Raw genomic sequence first — 20,626 nt, 5'->3', positions numbered from 1 at the left:
AAATGCCTTTTTAATGTTAATCTGCCCTCTTTACTAAAAGTATAATTATTTTAATAGCTTTAATATATTACTGTTTAATAATGGCCTAATCTAGCAAGACATTTTTGTTTATACTATATTAAGAAGTATGAGTTGTTAAAATCTTAAAAACATTCTTATTTCACTCATAACTAGTAAATATTAACATGTAGGTATATTTTATGTACATTTCGTCATTGTTATCTCTGTTTATAGCTAAGTCTCCAGAACCTTCACACTTATTTTCTCTATTTTTAAATAATTATTACAGACAAAAGTGGAAGGAAATGAATATTTAGGCTTTTTAACCCATAACAACATACAGTAATACAGTAATAATGATTCAAAATTATTCAGCTATGGTTCACATAGTAAATTATTTTTGTTTCCCCTACTGTTAAATATTGTATTAAAAGAAAAATCAAGTACTATTGTAGTTCTCAAATTGTGATATGGTAGTCAAAAGTCTGGGGTTCAATAGCTGTCCTGCTATATTTTCTTCAACTTTATTTTAATTATTATTAAGAATTGAAAAACTGAATGGCTCTTTAATGGTAATATTGACTAATACTTCAGTTATCTTTGTTTGTATATTCTTTTTCTTAATTGACAGTACCTGCATTATAGAATTGTTATGAAAACTATTAATAGGAATATGTTGAAAGTGATAATCAATTGTATTTTGTTTATTTTCTTTTCCTATTCAAATTTTCAGGAACCTAAAACTACTCCTGATGACTTTTTCAAAGACGTAAACTCCTGCTGCCCACAGGAAGCAACAATGCAAGAACAAGATATGCCGTTCTTGCGAGGAGGTCCGGGCATGTACAAGGTAGTAAAGACGGGACCTTCCGGCCACAACATCAGAAGCTGCCCTAACCTTAGAGGTATCCCAATTGGAATGTTAGTTCTGGGAAACAAAGTCAAAGCAGTGGGAGAGGTATGGATTCTTGTAGCTTCATGACTTTAAGATATTCATTTTTAATGTAATACAACCAAAGCATCTATTTTTTCCAAAGGTTGTCATTTCCATTCCAGGTTTTTTAATGCTAATGTTATTTATCTTTATTTGTATTGGAAATACTAATGTAATTTTTATGTGCTTTTCTAATAATTTTATTCTCATAATTGTCCTTGTGAAAACAAACAAAATGATGTGTCTGTGTATATAAGAATTTGGTATTACATATATCTTTTTATCACTATAAATGTACTATACTGTCATGGATTAACAGCCCTTTAAAATATTTGCTATGGATCAGTATGGAGATGTGATATATACAAAAGGTTTCATTTCTTTGTTCCCATTCATGTGTCTTACTGAAGTCCTGAGCAAATAAAATTACCATTTCATCAACTGTGGCATTTGCCTCAGATGATGAGCTTGAAGATGTAGTGTGTCATGCTATTTCTTAGTGTCAGGGTCATTTTCAAGTTGTATTATAGGCACTACCAACCTAAATAATGGAGGATGTTGTATTATGACATTTTAGGTGTTTAAAAAAAGAGCCATGTGTTTTTTGAAACATTTAAAATTATTTAGGGATTATCCTTGTGCCTTAAAAATTATTTTAACGGAAGTCATAAATAAGCAGTATTTTACATAACTTTTATTGATTTTTGTCTTACATTGGGCTATGGTCTTAATTTCAGAAACTAATTTCGTGGTTGATATTTATTGGAATGATTACACTATTCAAACTCTTAAACTTTTGCTGCTTTTCAGCCTGAATGCCCTGAGAGAATCAAGCCAATCAATCATGCTTTTTGTTATGTACTAGGTAACCAATTCTGAAGGTACATGGGTGCAGCTGGATAAGAACAGCATGGTAGAGTTCTGTGAGAGTGATGAAGGAGAGGCATGGTCCTTAGCTAGAGACAGAGGCGGAAACCAGTACCTCCGACATGAAGATGGCAAGTTGGCTTACATTTGTGATTTATTCTGATTAACCCTTGAAAGCAGAAGTTTAAAGTACATTTCTTTTATCACAAAGAGCTTTTTGTATGTTTATTTTTTAAGTAAACGCTAAGCGTAATAAAATCTTGCAATTGTTAATATTTATTTGTAAAATACATGGGTACTAAATGAATACACATCAAAGAAGAGAATTAAAAGAAAATGTAGAACAAATGAATCCATCTTTTTAAGAAATGCTTTTGATTAATATGAATTTGTGAGATCATTCTTCTGTGCCAGTATAGGACTGAATGTTTTGCCCTTCCTACCACTAAATGGAAGTTTGATTTTCAAACCATCAATCATAGCACTTCTCCCAGACAGTTTCATTTGAATGAATTTTGTCTCAGGAAAAAGCATTGAATAAATGCAAAGCATCTTCTGGGGGTTTCCTATTTTTTTGTTAGGGTTCCAACTTGAAACTTCATTTACCTTTTCCAACAGTGATCTCATTTAATAAAATATTTTCCATTTTGTTTCCCTTTCTATTCACATGGTGGAAAAACTTGTTCTTCAGAGTTCAGACCACACCATCACTTTACCTGATCTGACAGAGTCAAGAATTCCCTTAGTGTTCCTAAAGAACTGTATTCACCACTAGAGCAAAACTAATACTATATTCAAGTTAATTTTTACTTCTTCATACCCAGATTGTTCCTATGGACAGGCCCAGAGTTTTTTGCTCACGAAGTTTATAACTTTAAGTTGAGTCACAAAAATATTATTAAGGACATCAAAATGAATGTGTAAAATAAACATATACTTTTCTACCAAATCCCAAAAATATAGAATAATGTCAGAGAGATAATAATATATGCTTTTTTATCCAAGAAAGAATAAACTTAAAATATTCATTATCCAAGAGGCAATATGTCCATAAACATAAATTCAAAGAAGTTTTGAAACCTGCTTGAATGATAGAGTACATTTAGATGTATTAGAATTATAAATAAAATATTCCCCCTTTTTTCCACAATAAGCCTTTGAGATAGATTATATAATCTTCATTTTACTGGTAAGGAAACTAAAGTTCATAAAATTTAAAATGGCTTGCCTACGTTTATACAACTGGATAGATGGCAGATATAAGACTTGAGCCAGAATCTTCATTTATATTTCAAAATCTGTGCTCATCACACCATACCATACTGTATCAATAATTCATTGAATGCAGGGAGAGGTCAATGGGGGGAAAAGGAGACATGTAATACTTTAAACAATAAAGAATTTAAATAAAAAACCATTGAACATTATTTGGGAATCTACTCCCTTCCTTGTTTTTACAGATAAATTTTTCATAGTCAAAGATGATGTGGTCATAAAATGTTGACATGGTAGAACTGTTTTTCACTGTTTTGAAAAAGAAAAAGGCTTTATTGATGTAAATCCTACATTTTACAAAATGACCTCATTTACAACATACTACATATTAAAGTATATTAACTGCATATTCATAAATTCTTAAAGATTTTCGTTATATAGGCATATTCAGATATAAATTAAAATACCTTAAGTGAGATCAGATTTATGTAGGATGTAGTTAAATAATATGAGAATGGTTTAAGTGACTAGCAAAGGGTCTTTTCTAGCCTAGTAGTCATTTTACCTGGCCATATGGTTTAATGTGTAAGAGAGGACTCTGGAGCTGGACTGCCAGGGCACAGATGCCAACTCTACCACTTTCCTAGCTATGAGACTTCAGCCAGTTTACCTGGTATCTCTGTGCCTCAGTTTTCTCATTTACAAAATGAGGATACTTTGTGAGTTTGATCTGAAAGACAAATGAACAAATAACAATCACTTAATGCTTTGCTCTTTATATATACATATAATGTGAATCTTAATATTTTTTTACATAATTGCTGAGGTGATAAGGAAAGAATGATAAGAAGTTAGTGCTTTAAAACCACTAAGATTAGTTGATACAGTATCTAAATAGTCTGCTCATTGGTATTAGTATGTAACATATATAATATATATATTTATATATATAATATAGCCAGTGACCAGAATGCTGTAACGACCGTAACAACCGGTCGCTACGATGCCCACTGGGTCCAGCAAACCGGCCAGATTGGGGGGTGGGGCTGGCCAGCCAACCTCCCTTGGTGGCCCTTTCCCCAAGCCAGCCCTGCCCCCAATCAGCCTGCCCCATCCCAATTGGCCAGCAGCCCCTTCCCCAGGCCGGCCCCACCCCTGATTGCCCCCCCACCTCAATAGGGGGTGGGGCCAGCCATCCAACCTCCTGCAGCCCCTCTCCCCACCAGCCCTGCCCCTGATGGGCCCCCACCACCCCAATCGGCCCCGCCCCTGATTACCCCCACACTCCAATAGGAGGTGGGCCGGCTGGCCAACCTTCTGCAGCCCAATTGGTCCAGGCCCCTCCCCCAGCCAGTTCTGTTTCTGATCGGCCCCACACACACACCAATCGGGGTTGGGGCTGGCCAGCCCACCACCCACAGCCCCTCCCCACCCCAGTCGGCCCCCCACCCCAATTGGGGCAGGGCCCATCAGCCAATCGCCCGTGGCCCCTGCCCCCAGCCAGCCTGGCCCTGATCGGGCCCCAATCAGGGTGGGCCCACCAGCCAATCTCCCGCCATCTCCTTCCCACAGGCCTGGCCCCAATCTACCAATTGGGAACGGGCCAGCCAGACCCCACCTGTGAACGAATTGGTGCACTGGGCCTCTAGTATGGAAATAAGAGGACTTGGCATTAAAATAATTTATTTCTATAAAGTAGTATGAACAAAACAAAGGCTTTCCTCTTTGTAAAAATTCTATATTGGTCTTTGGTATCCATAGATAAAACCTAGTAAGCAAAGTTATTGCTATGGTCAAAACAGTTTACACTTGGTGCCAGACCATTTTGAGTCTACAGGGTGAAAGCAATGCTATCTTTTCCATTCAGATGACTGTTCATGAGTGTGTTTCAGAAGAAATATTCTACTGCTGAAATATCTTATACTAAGGAGCATTGCTTAAGGGAAGTGCTATGATTGGTTTATTGAAAAAAGGCTAAAAATGCTGGTAAAGGGTAGATTTTACACTGCCATAGTTACAGCAGAATTCTGATTTACTCCACCATGTTCTTCTAGTTCTGTTTTCTATTTAAAGGGATTATTGACTTTTAAAAAATAAATTTAAAACATTATTTTTAAAGAAGTACTTTTCCTTTTTTACCTTTCAGCAGTTTTTATTTTTGCTTTTTTTTTTTAACCTGGCATTATATGACTTTAATTAAGGTATTAGTATTTTTAGTATTAGAATTTTATAGCCACTTGATTGTTAATAGAGGATTAATTTAGCTTACCAATTTTATGTTGCATTGTTTCAATTTGTAAACTAGATAAAACATTTGCCATTTCTTTCTTGAAATAAGAATTCTGATACATTTGTTTACTTCAGGGTGCATTAATAACTCTGACTACATGACCTAGTTAATTATCTTTTTATTTAGGGGGAACTATCTTTATATAATAAATAAAAAATAAGTTAAATTTTAAATTTTCAATAATTTTTGCATTCAAAACTTAAAATATTTCACAAGTGAAAATTTATTTTGGTACCATATACTTAGACATTTTGAAGATGATTTTCCTGTTTGAATACTAATATACAAAATATTTTTATTTCTGGTTATAGGGCATCCATTTTTGTTTTGTAAAATGTCCTTGTTTAAATTTGTTACAAATATGAGTTTCTGGTCCAGAAATACTAGTGTACTACATTCAGTGATGTATTTCTAACCATAATAAAAGTAAATTGGCTCCATAAGAGAATATCCCATTTATAAATTTCACTGTGTATTTGATAAATGAAAACAAAGATTTGTCATGTACTTTTTTTGTCAGTATCAATAACCTAATTGGTAAACTTATTATCAGATCTAAATATGAGGTATTTTAAAATCTGACCATCATAAACATTTTCCTGAATTATCTCTTTATTCTTTGAATAGGGGATAACACATAAAAAACTTGTTTTATAGCTTTGCCTTTTATTGTAGAACAAGTTCTTCTGGATCAAAATTCTCAAACTCCTCCTCCAAGCCCTTTCTCAGTGCAAGCGTTTAATAAAGGGGCAAGTTGCAGTGCCCAAGGATTTGATTATGGACTTGGAAATAATAAAGGTAGGTGTTTAAAAGTAGTCTTTGACATACCTTATCTTAATATTTTCATTACCTTCTCTTCTACCCATTTTAATTACCCTTGACCTACAAAACGTCATTAAAGTTTTTTTCCTAGAAAACTAAGAACCAAATGTTTACAAAGATGTTTCTTTAGTGTTTGTGTTTTTGTCAGTTTTAGCTTAAGTTTATAATTAATTTACTTATTTATTCCTGTTTTAGAGACACTCATTTTGAATTTGCATCATAAAGATTCTTTGTCACTATATCTAGTCAAAGAATTCTGTCATCTAATTATTAGGAGTAATGTTAATAAGCAAAAAAACTTTCTAAAATGATCCACTTAATGCCCTAACCCGTTTGGCTCAGTGGATAGAGCATTGGCCTGTGGACTGAAAGGTCCCAGATTCAATTCCAGTCAAGGGCATGTACCTTGGTTGCAGGCACATCCCCAGTAGGTGTGCAGGAGGCAGCTGATCGATGTTTCTCTCTCATCGATGTTTCTGACTCTCTGTCCCTCTCCCTTCCTCTCTGTAAAAAATCAATAAAGTATATTATTTAAAAATAAAATAAAATAAAGTGATCCACTTAAAATAAAAACATTTTAAGTAATATTTTTAAATAATATTGTATATCAACTTTATTAAATTTGTGGGGTTTTGAATGTCTAACCAAATTATCTTAGTTCATTTAGAATTTCATGACATTATATCTTTGGATTTGGTATGTATAATGAAGCCAAAATCCTAAGCCATCTATAATAATAAAAGTGTAATATGCTAATTAGACCAGTCAGCCGAATAACCTTCCGGGCGTTTTTCTGGATGAAGCTGTGGGAGCCGAGGCAGAGGCGCCTGCCACGGCGGGCAGGGTCCCAGGCAGAGTGATTAGGGGCGATCAGGCAGGCAGGCAGGCAGGCAGAGTGGCTAGGGGCAATCAGGCAGGCAGGCAGGCCAGAGGTTAGGAGCCAGTGGTCCTGGATTGCGAGAGGGTGCAGGCCAGGCTGAGGGACACCCCCCCTCCCCCTCAATGCACTCATTTCATGCACCAGGCCTATAGTATGGATATAAAATGTATGTTACTTTTTGGGCTGCATGAATGGAAGAGAGCAGCATCATGGACAGTTAAAACAATAGTTATTTTGAAACTAGAGGCCCAGAGCACGAAATTTGTGCAAGGGGCTTGGCCCTTGCAGCCCTGGCTTCATCCTAAAGGTTGTCTGGATAGTCATCTGGAAGTTTGGACACTTGTTCTGCTGTTTGGTCTAATTAGCATATTAGCTCTTTATTATTTTGTAATAATTTATACCTGAATTTTATTCAAAATTTCATTTGTATATAAATTCAGACATATTCATGTTCTTTCCTATGAATCTGACTCCTTCAAAATTAGCCATATTGTCAGCAGGTAGCATTCAGTTGGATGATAGGTAAGAGGGAGAATAATTCATGGAAATAATTTTAATTTAAAGTGTTATTTAAACTAATTCACCGGATTTGATTTCAAGAAATAAATAGTTTCATAATACCTGACTTACAGAGCAAGTAAAATAATGAAATAGTCTATAAAAAATAAAATTACATCAATGTAGAGGAAATATTCAATTTAAAATAAAGCTACTTCATATATTATTTTCCACAGAATATTGTTATGAAGGAAGCCTAACCACAAGATTTATTTTTGGTTTGGCTCTCCCACTCTGTTGTGTTGGTCTCTCCTACAGGTTTGTGTACCAAATGCTTGCTCATTCCTGGTGGTTCAGATTTCAACTAACTTTAGCTAGATCTTCTTTACCCTACTATTTACTTAAGTAGGATAAATTCTTGGTGTTTTCTTTATGTCCCTTTCAACCTTTGTCAATCCTTAAGTTAAAATTTCAACACTACTTACCACTACTATACTTCTATAGTAATCTGTTTTAAAGCCATGTTTAGTTCAAATTGTATGCTTTCAGTCTCTAAAATGTCTAAATTGTACTGGTGACTATCACTTTAAAATCAGTATTTAAAATATAATTTATAGGGCATCCATAAAAATCAACTTTTAAGAGATGCAAACATTGCCGACAACATGTGTTATTAATAAAAATGATATATTACATTTAAAAAATATGATTTGCTAATATTGCTCAAAAATAGCATGTAATTATTAATAGGCTTTTTAAGTATTTAGGTGAAGTAGAGAAATATTAAGAACTTTAATCTGAATAAATATCTAACATTTATTTATTTATTTATTATCTTACCTTTAATAATAGTTCCCATTTTATTTAACTCTTTATACTATTCAAGATCAAGAAATTATTTTTCTTTACAAAATTCATCATAATCTTTAAAATCCTTTTTTAACCTACAGCATTAATTTTTTAAAAAGTAAAAATGTACAGCTTGTGTGCACAGCTCTTTCCATATAAATCTATTCCTGTTGGTGCTTCATTTGAAATGTTCATTTATGAAGATTTATTATACATAAGGAATGTGGCTGAGAGGTGCTATTTTCCAGTTGTGCCTATGTCTGGGTATATTTTTTTTTCTTTTCAGCATCATTTAAACTATTTTATATATATTCTCATAAATGAGAAACTATTATCTATCCAGTTACATTACTTCATATTTTTAAAAATATTCTTCTGTTATTTTCCTTTGTATTTTAGTTTAAGGGAAAATGTCAGAATTCATATTTGAGATACTATTCTAATAAATTAGATACCTCATATTCCTTTTTACATTGTTATCATATAGATTTTTATATTACCCATTAAAGCAAAAGAGATCATGCTTTTCAAAATGTATAATTTCTTCAACATTAACTTTTAAAAATGAAAATTTTAATTTTTAACTATAATATAAATATATTACTAAGTTAATAAAATATACTTTGCCTCCCTTGAATTCCACATTAAAAAAAAACAAAGCACCTCATCTTATTTGCTTATTTTTTGCATGAAGTGTACTTAGTCATTGTCAGATACTTCATACAAAGACATTTAGATCTTCACTTATTCTTACACTAGTGGACCAGTGCACAAAATTCGTGCATATTAAAAGGGAATTAATTAGAGGAAATACTTTAATATTGTTATTTGCCCTTTCTCTATAATAGAAAGAGATAAAGAAAATTAGTAAAATATATATGAAAATCTCCCTCCTGTCAGAGTCTGGGGTGCACTATGGAACCCAGAGTCAAGTCCCCACCCACCTGCGTGTGCCTCAAAATCACGCGAGACCCAGACCTGGCTGGCCCCACCCCCGTCAAGCACCACCAGGCGGGGGACACAGCCTCAGGTCCCCCGTCAAGCCCCGCTGGGTGGGGGGCTCCACCTCAGGTCCCCGAGCCCCAAGGTGAGGGCGTGATGACCGTTTGCATATTAGCTCTTTATTATATAGGATGATGTTCAATGTATCATAGGTTCTTCATAGACTTGGTATTCTCACATGCTGCTGCTAGATGCTGTATATGAATTTAAATGGATTTGGGCTGTTATAATAGATTTTGTGGGGTGCTTCCAATATTAAAACAACATGAAACTTTTGGTCCCTAATTTCAGGATAATGATCACCAACTTCCACATATTTCTGAATTGGCATAGTTTTATTTAGTGTTTGACTATCTGAATGTCATAAAACACGGCTTACTTTGCCATTTGGGGTGTTAATTAATAACAAGTTGTAGTTTTGACTGTTTTGCCCACTGCAGGTGACCAACTGAGTGCCATATTGAATTCAATTCAGTCACGGCCCAATCTCCCAGCTCCTTCCATCTTTGATCAAGCTGCAAAACCTCCCTCTTCCCTAGTCCACAGCCCATTTGTGTTCGGACAGCCCCTTTCCTTCCAGCAGCCTCAGCTTCAGAGTAAGTCTGTCAGTCTTACCTGCCTCATTAAGCTATTGCTGAAGCTTTGTTCTGAGTTGTTTATCAGTTACTAATAATTTACCAACTCAACAGACTGGTTTTACTTAATGAGGATTGTTATTCCTCCCCACATTTTTAAAGCATTTAAGCTATTCTGAGCTAAGACATTCTGCAGCTAAGACATTTGTTTTTAATCACACTTTTTTTTTTAGTGTAGTTATTAAAATATGACTTACACTTTCTATTCTAATTCCTGTATTCACAAATATGTTGTGAATTAAATATATTAGGAAAAGCATATTTAATTTAAATTTTTCTTTTATAATATGCATGACCATGCTAAGCACCAGTTATAGGGATAACGTTCTTTGTTTTATGTTGGATTTTTGTTACTTAGAGATGCCCAAAGAGAATAAACCTATTTCACTATTCCAGTAGGTGGAAGAGAGAATGTACTGGGCAGGTTTGTTTCTTTTAAGTGAATTTGTTGCTCATAAAAATGTATAGCAATTTAGGTTTCCAAAATTTTTCAAATTGTTATTTCTTCTCTTGTTTTTTATTTTTTGCTGCTGTTCTCATTCTTAACACGTTAAACTGATCATTTGATTCCAGTTCAGCATCCTAGGATTGCTCTTGCCTTTCATCCATGATAATACCTCACACCAATATGGCAAATAGATCCAAAAAAAATTACACTTAACTGAGTGTTCCTTTTTCTTAATGACCTCCTGATGCTTCCACATACACTTCTCTAAGTTCCTTACAATATGACAACATGTTCTTCTTGGCCTTCAGTTCACATGTTGGCTATATAATATATAAATACACTCACTGAGTGAGATAGTTTATGAAAGTCTTAGCTTACAAAACCATTATTTGGATTCAAATGCATGACCTCTTTGCTTTAATAAATTACATCCACACTGTTGTCTAAGTTATTTTTCTACAAAATTACTTTGATAACAGTTATTAGGATTACTTAAGATAACGCTAGCTCATTTAGTTTTTATTAGGGATCAGGGTAGTATATATATATATATATATATATATATATATACTAAGAAAAGTTTATATTCTTGCATATGTTTTACCTTAGTTAGATAATTATATCACAGTTAATAACATCATTTATATCACAGTTAATAACATTTATATCACAGTTAATAACATCATTTATATCACAGTTAATAACATCATTTATATCACAGTTAATAACATCATTAGCAAATGATGTTATTAACTGTGATATAATTATCTAACTAAGGTAAAACATATGCAAGAATATAAACTTTTCTAGATTTGTACGTAAGGTAAGTTCAACTAATGAAGTTAGTTTATAAATATAAGTAGTATCAATTTAGCTAATCATCTCTATATATGACATTCATTTGAGTGTCTCTTAAGAGAATTTTAAGGAAATATAATAGTGTCACATGTGTGAAATAGTTGGTTTTTTTTCTTTCTTGATAAGCATTATAGAAGGATAAAGAGGAGTAAAAACTTACTTAGTTTATTCATTTTATGGAGCAATAGACTTTTTCATTTAGATATATTCAGGTTGCAGGAAGTTTTAAAGGTAAGATCTAGGGAAAAAACAAAGGAAAATAAGTCATAATCAGAAAATTCATATTATATGTATAAAATTTTAAATAGAAATTACACTGATAATGTCTTGGTGACAATAGGCAGGAGAACTAAGAAATAAGGACCTTTTTGTTCTGTCTAAAGCAGGGGAAGGGAACCCTTTTTCTTCCAAGGACCATTTGGATAATTATATCACTTGTGGGCCATACAAAATTATCAATTTAAAAATTAGCCTGCTGTATTTGATCAAACATTTAATTAATTCACTCCTAATGCCTTGGCAGGAGCAGACCAAATGATTTCCAAAGTTTTATGCGGCCCATGGGTCAATGTTTCCCACCCCTGATCTAAAGGGTCATTACAAATCTTCTAAAAAAAAAGTGTAATTACTATTTTATTTTACCAAATTATTTAATGAAATATTTCAAAATGAACTATAAAGACTAAGATAAATCAGATTTGTCTCTTCGAAAGGATAATAAGTTTCCTGCCGGCATATGTTAATATAATTTTATGCATATTGTATCTAAGTGTTATTAGTACCACCACTTCTTTTGCCACCATCTTGGGATAAATTTGAAATTGTAGCCTAGAAATGTCTCACCAAATTTCTGAATCATTACTTGCCTGTACTGTAACATCAGGAATTACTTAGATCTTTTCACCTACCTCTTATTCTCAGCAGAATTTCACTGAAGTTTGACTTCCAAACTCTAGAAACCAGAAGATTTCATCTTTAGCATAACTAAAAAAAGGCTATGGAATCCAAAAATAGTTTTTAATATTTTGGAAATAACTTAGAATTGTATTCGTCATATGTTATTAGGAAAATTAAATGTGGCAGAGTGCCCATTATTAGGACTATCTGAGTAAGTTACCCTTTCCTGAACTTCACTGCCATCCATTCAACCAGCATGTCATCTTGCTTTAGAAGATGGATTACGTATACTCCCTTTACTAATTAGTAAAATGAGAAGCATTTTTATTTTATACTTTTGTGATACTAAAATAAAACATGTATAGAAAATCATATTGTTAATTTTTGCTTGTATGAATCATCACCACTATGTATTAAACACTGTACCTAAGCACTTTAATACATCTTCATTTGAGATAATGTCTCCATTTTCAGATAAGGAAACAGGCTTAGAGAAGATAAATGATTTGCTATAGAAACTGTCATAGTAAGATGGTAGATCCAGAACATGAGGCAGTTCTACTAACTACAAAGGCCATATTTTTAAATATTCAACTATGCCTACTGATGATTAATGCAAAATTTATTCATATACATAATTTCTGCTTACATTTAGTTCTAGCATCTAGAGTATTAGCTTTACTTAGATTAGTTATTTTCCCTTTATAGTTTAATTTTAAGAATGTAGCTTGGTTTGAAAGCAAAAGATTTCCAGAATGTCGTAACTCAAGTTCCCAGCTAAGTAGATGAGCTCTACAGAGATACACATGAACTGCCCCCATGTCAACATTATCTAACATTTCTGTGAGCATTCCTATTAGTAATTCTTTAGGGTGTATTTTTTCTGAAGCATAATTTTTTCACTAATCTCTGCAATTTGAAATAATATGGCATGTTAAATTAATGGGTCGATATTTCCCACCCCTGATCTAAAGGGTCGTTACAAATCTTCTAAAAAAAAGTGTAATTACTATTTTATTTTACCAAATTATTTAATGAAATATTTCAAAATGAACTATAAAGACTAAGATAAATCAGATTTGTCTCTTCGAAAGGATAATAAGTTTTCCTGCCGGCATATGTTAATATAATTTTAACATATACATTTTTCTTCTTTCCTCAAACTACCAACATACTCTCCACATGTTAACAAAATTAATTTAATAATAAAAAAAACTTTCTAATTAGCAAAATTATTTTATTATAAATGCACACATACCTGTATATATAAACAAATTACTTCACCAGTTATTCTAGTGAAATAGAATAATTTCAGAAATGAAAGTTACAAATGTTCCTTGTCTTACCATGCATGAGAGAGAAAGAAGTATATTCTATAATTTACTCTTTTATTTTGAAATTATTTGTGTAGTTTTTAGACTTAGTAAGCAAATCGGCAATAAGATTCTAGTGGACTGAGGTAGAGAATGATATCTGTACCTGCTCTCTTAAGATTTACTCTACAGGGAAAAGAAAAACAAAGTGAAATTAGGAGAGATGATGTGACGTCTGGAGATGTTTTTGACTTACTTGTTCTTTAATGGAAAAAAATAATATCAAGGTTGTTTTCTAAGGAGAATGACCCAATAGAGAGAGAGTTGATGAAGCAGGAGACAGGAGAGTTGCTTGAACAATATTCTTGCATAGGAGAGAGGATGAAATCTAGCAAAAAGGTGGAAAGGTTGGCTAAGGAGGAGCACACATGGTTTATCTGTCATAACAGGAGAGAAAGAAGAAGGTATAGTATTAGGAGCTTACGGATGTTCTTTTGTTTGTATCAGTAAAAAAGGAAGCTGGCAACAGCCCAGAGTTAACATGTGGAGAGTATGTTGGTAGTTTGAGGAAAGAAGAAAAAGTATGAAATAGAAATAGCGAACACATTTCAAACATTTACCATATAACAGTCACCATTTTAACCACTTCATATGAATCAACTCACTTGATCATGCTAGAAAACATGCTTCATTTGACAAACTTCATGCATTTGTAGCTGAGAGTGTTAATGCCCTAGTGGCAGCATTTTACACAAGGGAGAATGGGGCCATAAAGGGTCTTATAAGCCATACTTAGTTGATTAGACTTTATCCTCTAGGGAATAAAAGGGAGGGAGCAGAGGAGGGAAATAGGTAGTTCCACAGAATTTTAAACAAAAGGTGTGACAGGATCAGTTTTACATTTATGCAAGAACTGAAAATATGAAAAAGACCCTGGAGAAAGGGCGAAAGTTAGAGGCAGGAAGTCCAAAGAAAAGCTGAGTAGGGCTTTTAAAACTAAGTAAATTAGAGTCGGAATGTAGAGGAAGAAACAAGTTTAGAAATATTCAGGCTAGAAAATGCACAGGACATGCTAATCACAGTTGGGGGAGCCAGTCTAGAAGGAAGTCAGTTTTCTTGTTTTTGTTTTGAAAGATAAAATTCTTACCTAATACCATTAACAGAATAAAAAGTAGATTTTAAGGAAAAAATTAGTTCATTTGGGTAATTTAGCTCCAGTAAACTATAATATAATTTGAATATGAAAAGCATATTTGGGGGAAAAAACATATTTGGCATTTTCATAACTAACAATGGCATGGCTGACTGATAAGATGTAAATACTCCATCAAATTATTTACATGTACATTTTAAGTAAAAATCATTAAAGCATTGTCATGATTTGCAATTAATTTAATTTAGAAAGTTTTTTTTTTCAATCCTCACCCAAAGACATTTTTTTTTATTGATTCCAGAGAGAGAGAAAAAGGGGGAGAGGGAGAGAAAAAGAGAGAGAGAGAGAGAGAAACATTGATATGAAAGAGAAACATCGATTGACTGCCTCATACACCCCAATTGGGGATAGAACCTGCAACCTGGGTTTGTGCCCTGACCGGGAATCAAACGCATGACCCTTTGGTGTGAGGGACGATGTTCTAACCACTGAGATACATCAGCCATGACTAGAAAACAGTTCTCAAAGAATTTAAATTCTACTTTCATATTCGGTCTTCCTTATCTTACACTCTTCTCTAAAACTTCTACACAGTAGTATATCTCATTGCTTAGACTTAGCAAAATTAAAACTAAATATTGTTACAGCTTCATTGAAATTTAAGTGTATACATTTTGATGAGTTTGAACATATGCATACACCATGATACCATCACCCAAGTCAACTACTTATTTATCTTTTTAAATCAGACTTTTCATCACTTATCATTAGGGAATGACTTTCTTCTCCCTTCAGTTTATTTAAGAAATATGTCATATGATGGCATAATTAATTGCTAGTGTTTAAGGTACCCAAAAAAGGCATCTAACTCTTATTTTAGAGATACAGGAATTCTCAGTGACTTACCCAAAGTTATACACTTAACTGGTAACTAGAAAACCTAAGGCTTAAATAAGAGAGATTTAACTCCAGTAATTTTATTTTTTCCAATTTCATCTCAATTACCTTCCATAAACTGTAAAAATTGGAAAAGCCAAGAGGTCATTTTCTCTAACCTTCTTATTTGTACCTTAAATCCCTGGGCAACATCCCGGATAAGCTACCAGATGGGAAAGTCCAACTATCACAGGCTGCTCTGGTTGTCTGTTCTGAGTTTGATAGAGAATATGGAAGCAAAGTCCTGCCCCCTGCCTCCCAACAACAATGAAAAATGGAACATGCCTCTAATTTATCTGTGATTCATACATTTCCTGGGTTCGAGGCAGTGACTGGTTCTTGCTTTTTTATTCTTTCTGCAAACAACTATTTTATCCTGAAAGCCTTTTAGTTTTGGTTGCATTTTAGCTGTCTTTGTGCTAAATACATGTTGTATCTTCTGAAGGCAGGATATGGTTATTGTTAATCACCTGATCAAACAGGTCTTGTTTCTCTAACGGATAGTACTATTTTTTCCCTTGCAACTAATAAGCAATTTTGGGAAACCAGGTTTTTATTTCTGTGTGTCTCAAGTCACTGTTCAAGGAGCAGTCTTTAATCTTTTGTTGGAATTTTTTGAAATATTCTTTCTAAGGCCTAGGATATATATCATATTTTGCTCCGAATTTTTCTATCTCGTCCACCACAAACTGAAGTGATATGCTTTTCCTTAATCTTATATCTCTTAACCATATTTACTAGGGATTTACTATATAATCAGTAATATGCTACCTATGTTTTATCCAAGTACAGTTACATCTAGAAGTCATTTAGAGACACATCATATTTTGAGGATTATCCATCTTACATATTTTCATTCCTCTTCCTTTCTGCATTCATATCATGTGGGTTAATGTTATATTCTAATGAAAAGCTTATTTCTGTTTTATCCTTATTTGGAAATTTTGTTCTATCTTTCATTCTTTTATTATTCATTTAGTATGCTAACATTTATGTAAATAATTTTTAGTTCCTATTCTATGTCTTAAACTCCTTTATCATTCACATAATTCCACTTTTCTCCCGATACATTTATTGGATTCTGGACATAAATATATATTATGCAGTGATATTTCATACTATCAGTTTACTTTCTTTTTTTTTTAAATTGAAAAACATGAGTCTTTTAAAAAGTTAACTATATCAAAGTATAAATGAGCAGAATTTGTATAAATTATATGCATAGCACAATTGTTATCTGTAGTTACAGCTTAACTTATTAGGCATTTAACAATAACCTTTTGCCCTAGCCGGTTTGGCTCAATGGATAGGGTGTTGGCCTGCATAGTGGAGGGTCCTGGGTTCAATTCCAGTCAAGAGCACTTACCTTGGTTTCAGGCTTCTTCCTGGCCCGGGCCCTGGTTAGGGCTTGTGCAAGAGGCAACCAATGGATGTGTTTCTCTCACATCGATGTTTCTCTCTGTCTTCCCTCTCTCTTCCACTCTCTCTAAAAATCAGTGGAAAAGATCCTCAGGTGAGGATTTAAAAAATAAACAAATGAAGTTTTTCTTCTTACTCTGAATAATGCCTAGGAATCCAATCTCTCTAGGCTTTTTAAATTGAAAAAGACTTAAAGGCTATTTTGTCTTCAAAACCTTTTCCAGGAGTTTGTTCTTAAACATCTGCTATCCTATCCTACAATTATCCTCATAGTTTTTCACATTTATGTTTATGGTAGCTCCTAAATCAGATAGAATTCTGATTTCCTGCTTCTGTGTCCTTCTGATAAACTCAGTTTTCACAGACTTTAGCGGACAAGCCACAAGACTATATCCTTACAGTGGGATTTGGAATTCCCCTTGAATAATTCTTCCAGTCAAGAACTGGTATCCTCCTAACTGATATTTTCAATGATAGTTGCAGACTATGTATTACATGATATTTAAATAGCATAAGAATTTCTTTTGTAGTGCCTGGTATCTTTTGAGTTTTATAGTCTTCAAAAAGAAGGATGCTCAAAAATATTAAAATTTGCAGCTGTTGTAGCTCAGTGGTTGAGCGTCAACCTATGAACCAGGAGGTCACAGTTCGATTCCCAGTTGGGGCAAACGCCCGGGTTGCAGGCTTGGTCCCCAGTGAGGGGCATGCAGGAGGCAGCCAATCAATGATTCTCTCTTATCATTAACTAGAGGTCCAGTGCATGAAAATTTGTGCACTGGGGGGCGGGGGGTCCCTTAGCCTGGCCTGCGCCCTCTCACAGTCCGGGACACTTCAGGAGATGTCCGACTGTGGCTTAGGCCTGCTCCCCACAGGATCAGGCCTAAATTGCAGTCAGACATCCTTAGCGCTGCCGAGGAGCCAGGAGAGCCTCCTGCCACCACTGCTGCACTCGTAACTGTCAGCCCAGCTTGTGGCCGAGCAGAACTCCCCTGTGGGAGTGTACTAACCACCAGGGGGCAGCTCCTGCATTGAGCGTCTGACCCTGGTGGTCAGTGCGTGTCATAGCGACTGGTCGTTCCCGGTGGTTCTACAGTTAGGGTCAATTTGCATATTACCCTTTTATTATATAGGATGTTTCTATCTCTCTATCCCTCTACCTTCCTCTCTCTGAAATCAATGGAGACATATCTTTAAAAAAAAAAAAAAAACCTAACATTTTTTAACTTTGTTTAAAATGATTTGGTAGCATGTAGTACATCTCTCCATCCATTACTGCCATTCCCTTTTGAACCCACTGCAAGGTATTCTTGTAGTTGTCCTTACCTACAGAAATTGCTAGAATCAGTCTTTGGCTTTTTTTTTTCTTTTTCTTTTTTACTAAATTCACTTGTCAATTCTAAGATCTCATTTTACTTAAATTATCAGCAATGTTAGACAGAATTTACCTTTCTTCCTTGAATCTCCTTCTTTGCCTGCTGAATATTTCCTATCTCACCAACTGTTCATTTCTAGTCTCTTTTTTACATCCTGTATTCTGTATTCCTAGGAATGTCTGAGAGCTTTGGTCTCTTCTAGACCTCACACCCTAAGTGGTCTTATCCAGGCATGTAATAGTTTCCAACATGTGCATGCTTATGACTCCCAAGTTTATTTGTTCATTTCTTCTTTCACCTTAAGATCAGATCCATAAGAGCTGGGACTTTATTTCTGTTCATCATTTTATCTTCAATGGCTAGAACAATGTCTGACACATGATACGTACTCAGTATCTTACATGGAATAACTTTTTGGTTTATGAGTAGTTCACCTTTAATCTTGGCCATAATAATGAATCAGTCAACTATTACTCTTCTGATTTGAGAAAATATATGTTGTATCCAGTTTTTTTTTATTTCAATAATATTAAGAAAGTTACCTCATTACCTGAATATATTTCAGCTCAGTTACTTATATTTATTTTAATTGCTAAAATTTAAAATTTAAATAAATGGATTTTTTAAAAGATTTAGATAGAGATATTTTTGGCATACTACTTTTATTTTAATTTCTTTATTGATTAAGGTGTCACATATTTGTCCTCATCCCCCCATTCCCATCCCAAACCCCCCTGTTGTCTGTGACCACTGGTTAGGCTTATATACATGCATACAAGTCCTTTGGTTGATCTCTCCCTCTTTCCCCCACCCTCCCCTACCTTCCCTCTGAGGTTTGACAGTCTAATCAATGCTTCCCTGTCTCCGAGTCTGTTTTTGTTCATCAGTTTATGTTGTTCATTATTTCCCCTAGATACATGAGATCATGTGATACAAGAAATACACTTATAAGAACTGAAAATGAGACAAGCCATAATGGTTATGCTGAGAGGCAAATGAATCAGTCTGTAGTGAGTTTCTTTCTGGGCCAACAGTTCTTTTGAGTCCCAATTTCAATGTCAAACAGTTCCTTATGTGTACATGTCAGCAATGATATTTCAGTTCTGGATGGTGGACAAATGGTGGTGATGCAGGTCCGACCGTCTCTAGTTTGGTCCTGGGCATCCTTCAGTGACGCACAGCTGCTGTCAGCTAGTATGGCAAGGCATGGTCAGCGTCTTCCATCTCTGGACTGTTTCTCTTCTTTAAAAGACTATACTTTTAAGGTTCTGTTAATTCTTTTTAAAAGATAAATTATTTAACTTTACTTCATTTTCAGCATGATAAATCATGAATGTTTAACATCTTTCAGTGATTTGTAAATTTCCTTTCTGTGTTTGTGTTGTGAAATGTATAAAAAAATGTGTGGTACCTCAGTAATAAGATCTATAAAACAAACACAAAATATTGGGATTGGTACTAACATTTTTCACTGATGATAAACGAAGAAAAATAATTAATCATAAATGCTAACTTGAGTCCATTCTGAGATACATATTGGAATCATCATAGTCACTTGTCCCTACAGAAATCAAGGGGACTATAGATTCAGTTATCCTATGTAATAAAAGCCTAATATGCTAAGTGTCTGGTTGACTGGTCGGCCGTTCAACCAATCAAAGCGCAATATGCTAATGATATGGTAAGGCCACTCAACCACTCACTATGAGGTGCACTGACCACCAGGGGGCAGACACTCTGGTAGGTTAGCTTGCTGCTGGGGTCCGGCTGATTGAGACTGAGCAAGATGGGTTGGACATACCCTGGAATCCTCCCGTGGTCTGTCCCCAGCTGGCCAACCTCCCACCTCCCTTCCTGGCCCTGATGGTGCACCATTGAGGCCCCTCGACCTAGCCTGTGTCCTCTCACAATATGGGACCCCTCAGTGGATGTCGGAGAGCCGGTTTCAGCACAGTCCCGCAGGGCAGGCTGAGGGACCCCACTGGTGCATGAATTCGTGCTCTGGGCCTCTAGTAATTATATAATACATCATCTGTATACTGTATTTTATGTTCACCACTCCAATTCAAATCTTCTTCCATCACTGTTATCTCCCCTTTATTATCTTCTGACTACCCCTTCCCCCCACCCCTTTCCCTCTGGTGTTCTCCATGCTGTTGTCTGTGCCTATGAGTTGGGTTGTTTTTATTTTTCTTAATTCCTTCACCTTTTCACCCAGTCCACAACCCTCCTCTCCT

General features: G+C 34.6%; 1 protein-coding gene across 6 annotated transcripts in view; it reads left to right on the top strand.

Moving 5' to 3' along the window:
* MYCBP2 (MYC binding protein 2) overlaps window positions 1–20,626 on the top strand; it is a 310,827-nt gene that overhangs the window by 231,868 nt on the left and 58,333 nt on the right. For 4 of the 6 annotated variants that reach the window (XM_054719873.1, XM_054719871.1, XM_054719872.1 and 1 more), the window contains 4 exons: window positions 734–958; window positions 1,800–1,932; window positions 5,982–6,104; window positions 9,798–9,953. In XM_054719873.1, the coding sequence (XP_054575848.1) occupies window positions 734–958; window positions 1,800–1,932; window positions 5,982–6,104; window positions 9,798–9,953 (637 nt within the window). The remainder of the gene's footprint in view (window positions 1–733; window positions 959–1,799; window positions 1,933–5,981; window positions 6,105–9,797; window positions 9,954–20,626) is intronic. The other 2 variants (XM_054719875.1, XM_054719874.1) reach the window with 1 other exon arrangement.

The sequence above is a fragment of the Eptesicus fuscus genome, chromosome 8 (assembly GCF_027574615.1).
Source record: "Eptesicus fuscus isolate TK198812 chromosome 8, DD_ASM_mEF_20220401, whole genome shotgun sequence".
Classification (NCBI taxonomy): domain Eukaryota; kingdom Metazoa; phylum Chordata; class Mammalia; order Chiroptera; family Vespertilionidae; genus Eptesicus; species Eptesicus fuscus.
The sequence above is the reverse complement of the archived record's forward strand: the minus strand, read 5'-3'. Positions and strand labels throughout refer to the sequence as shown.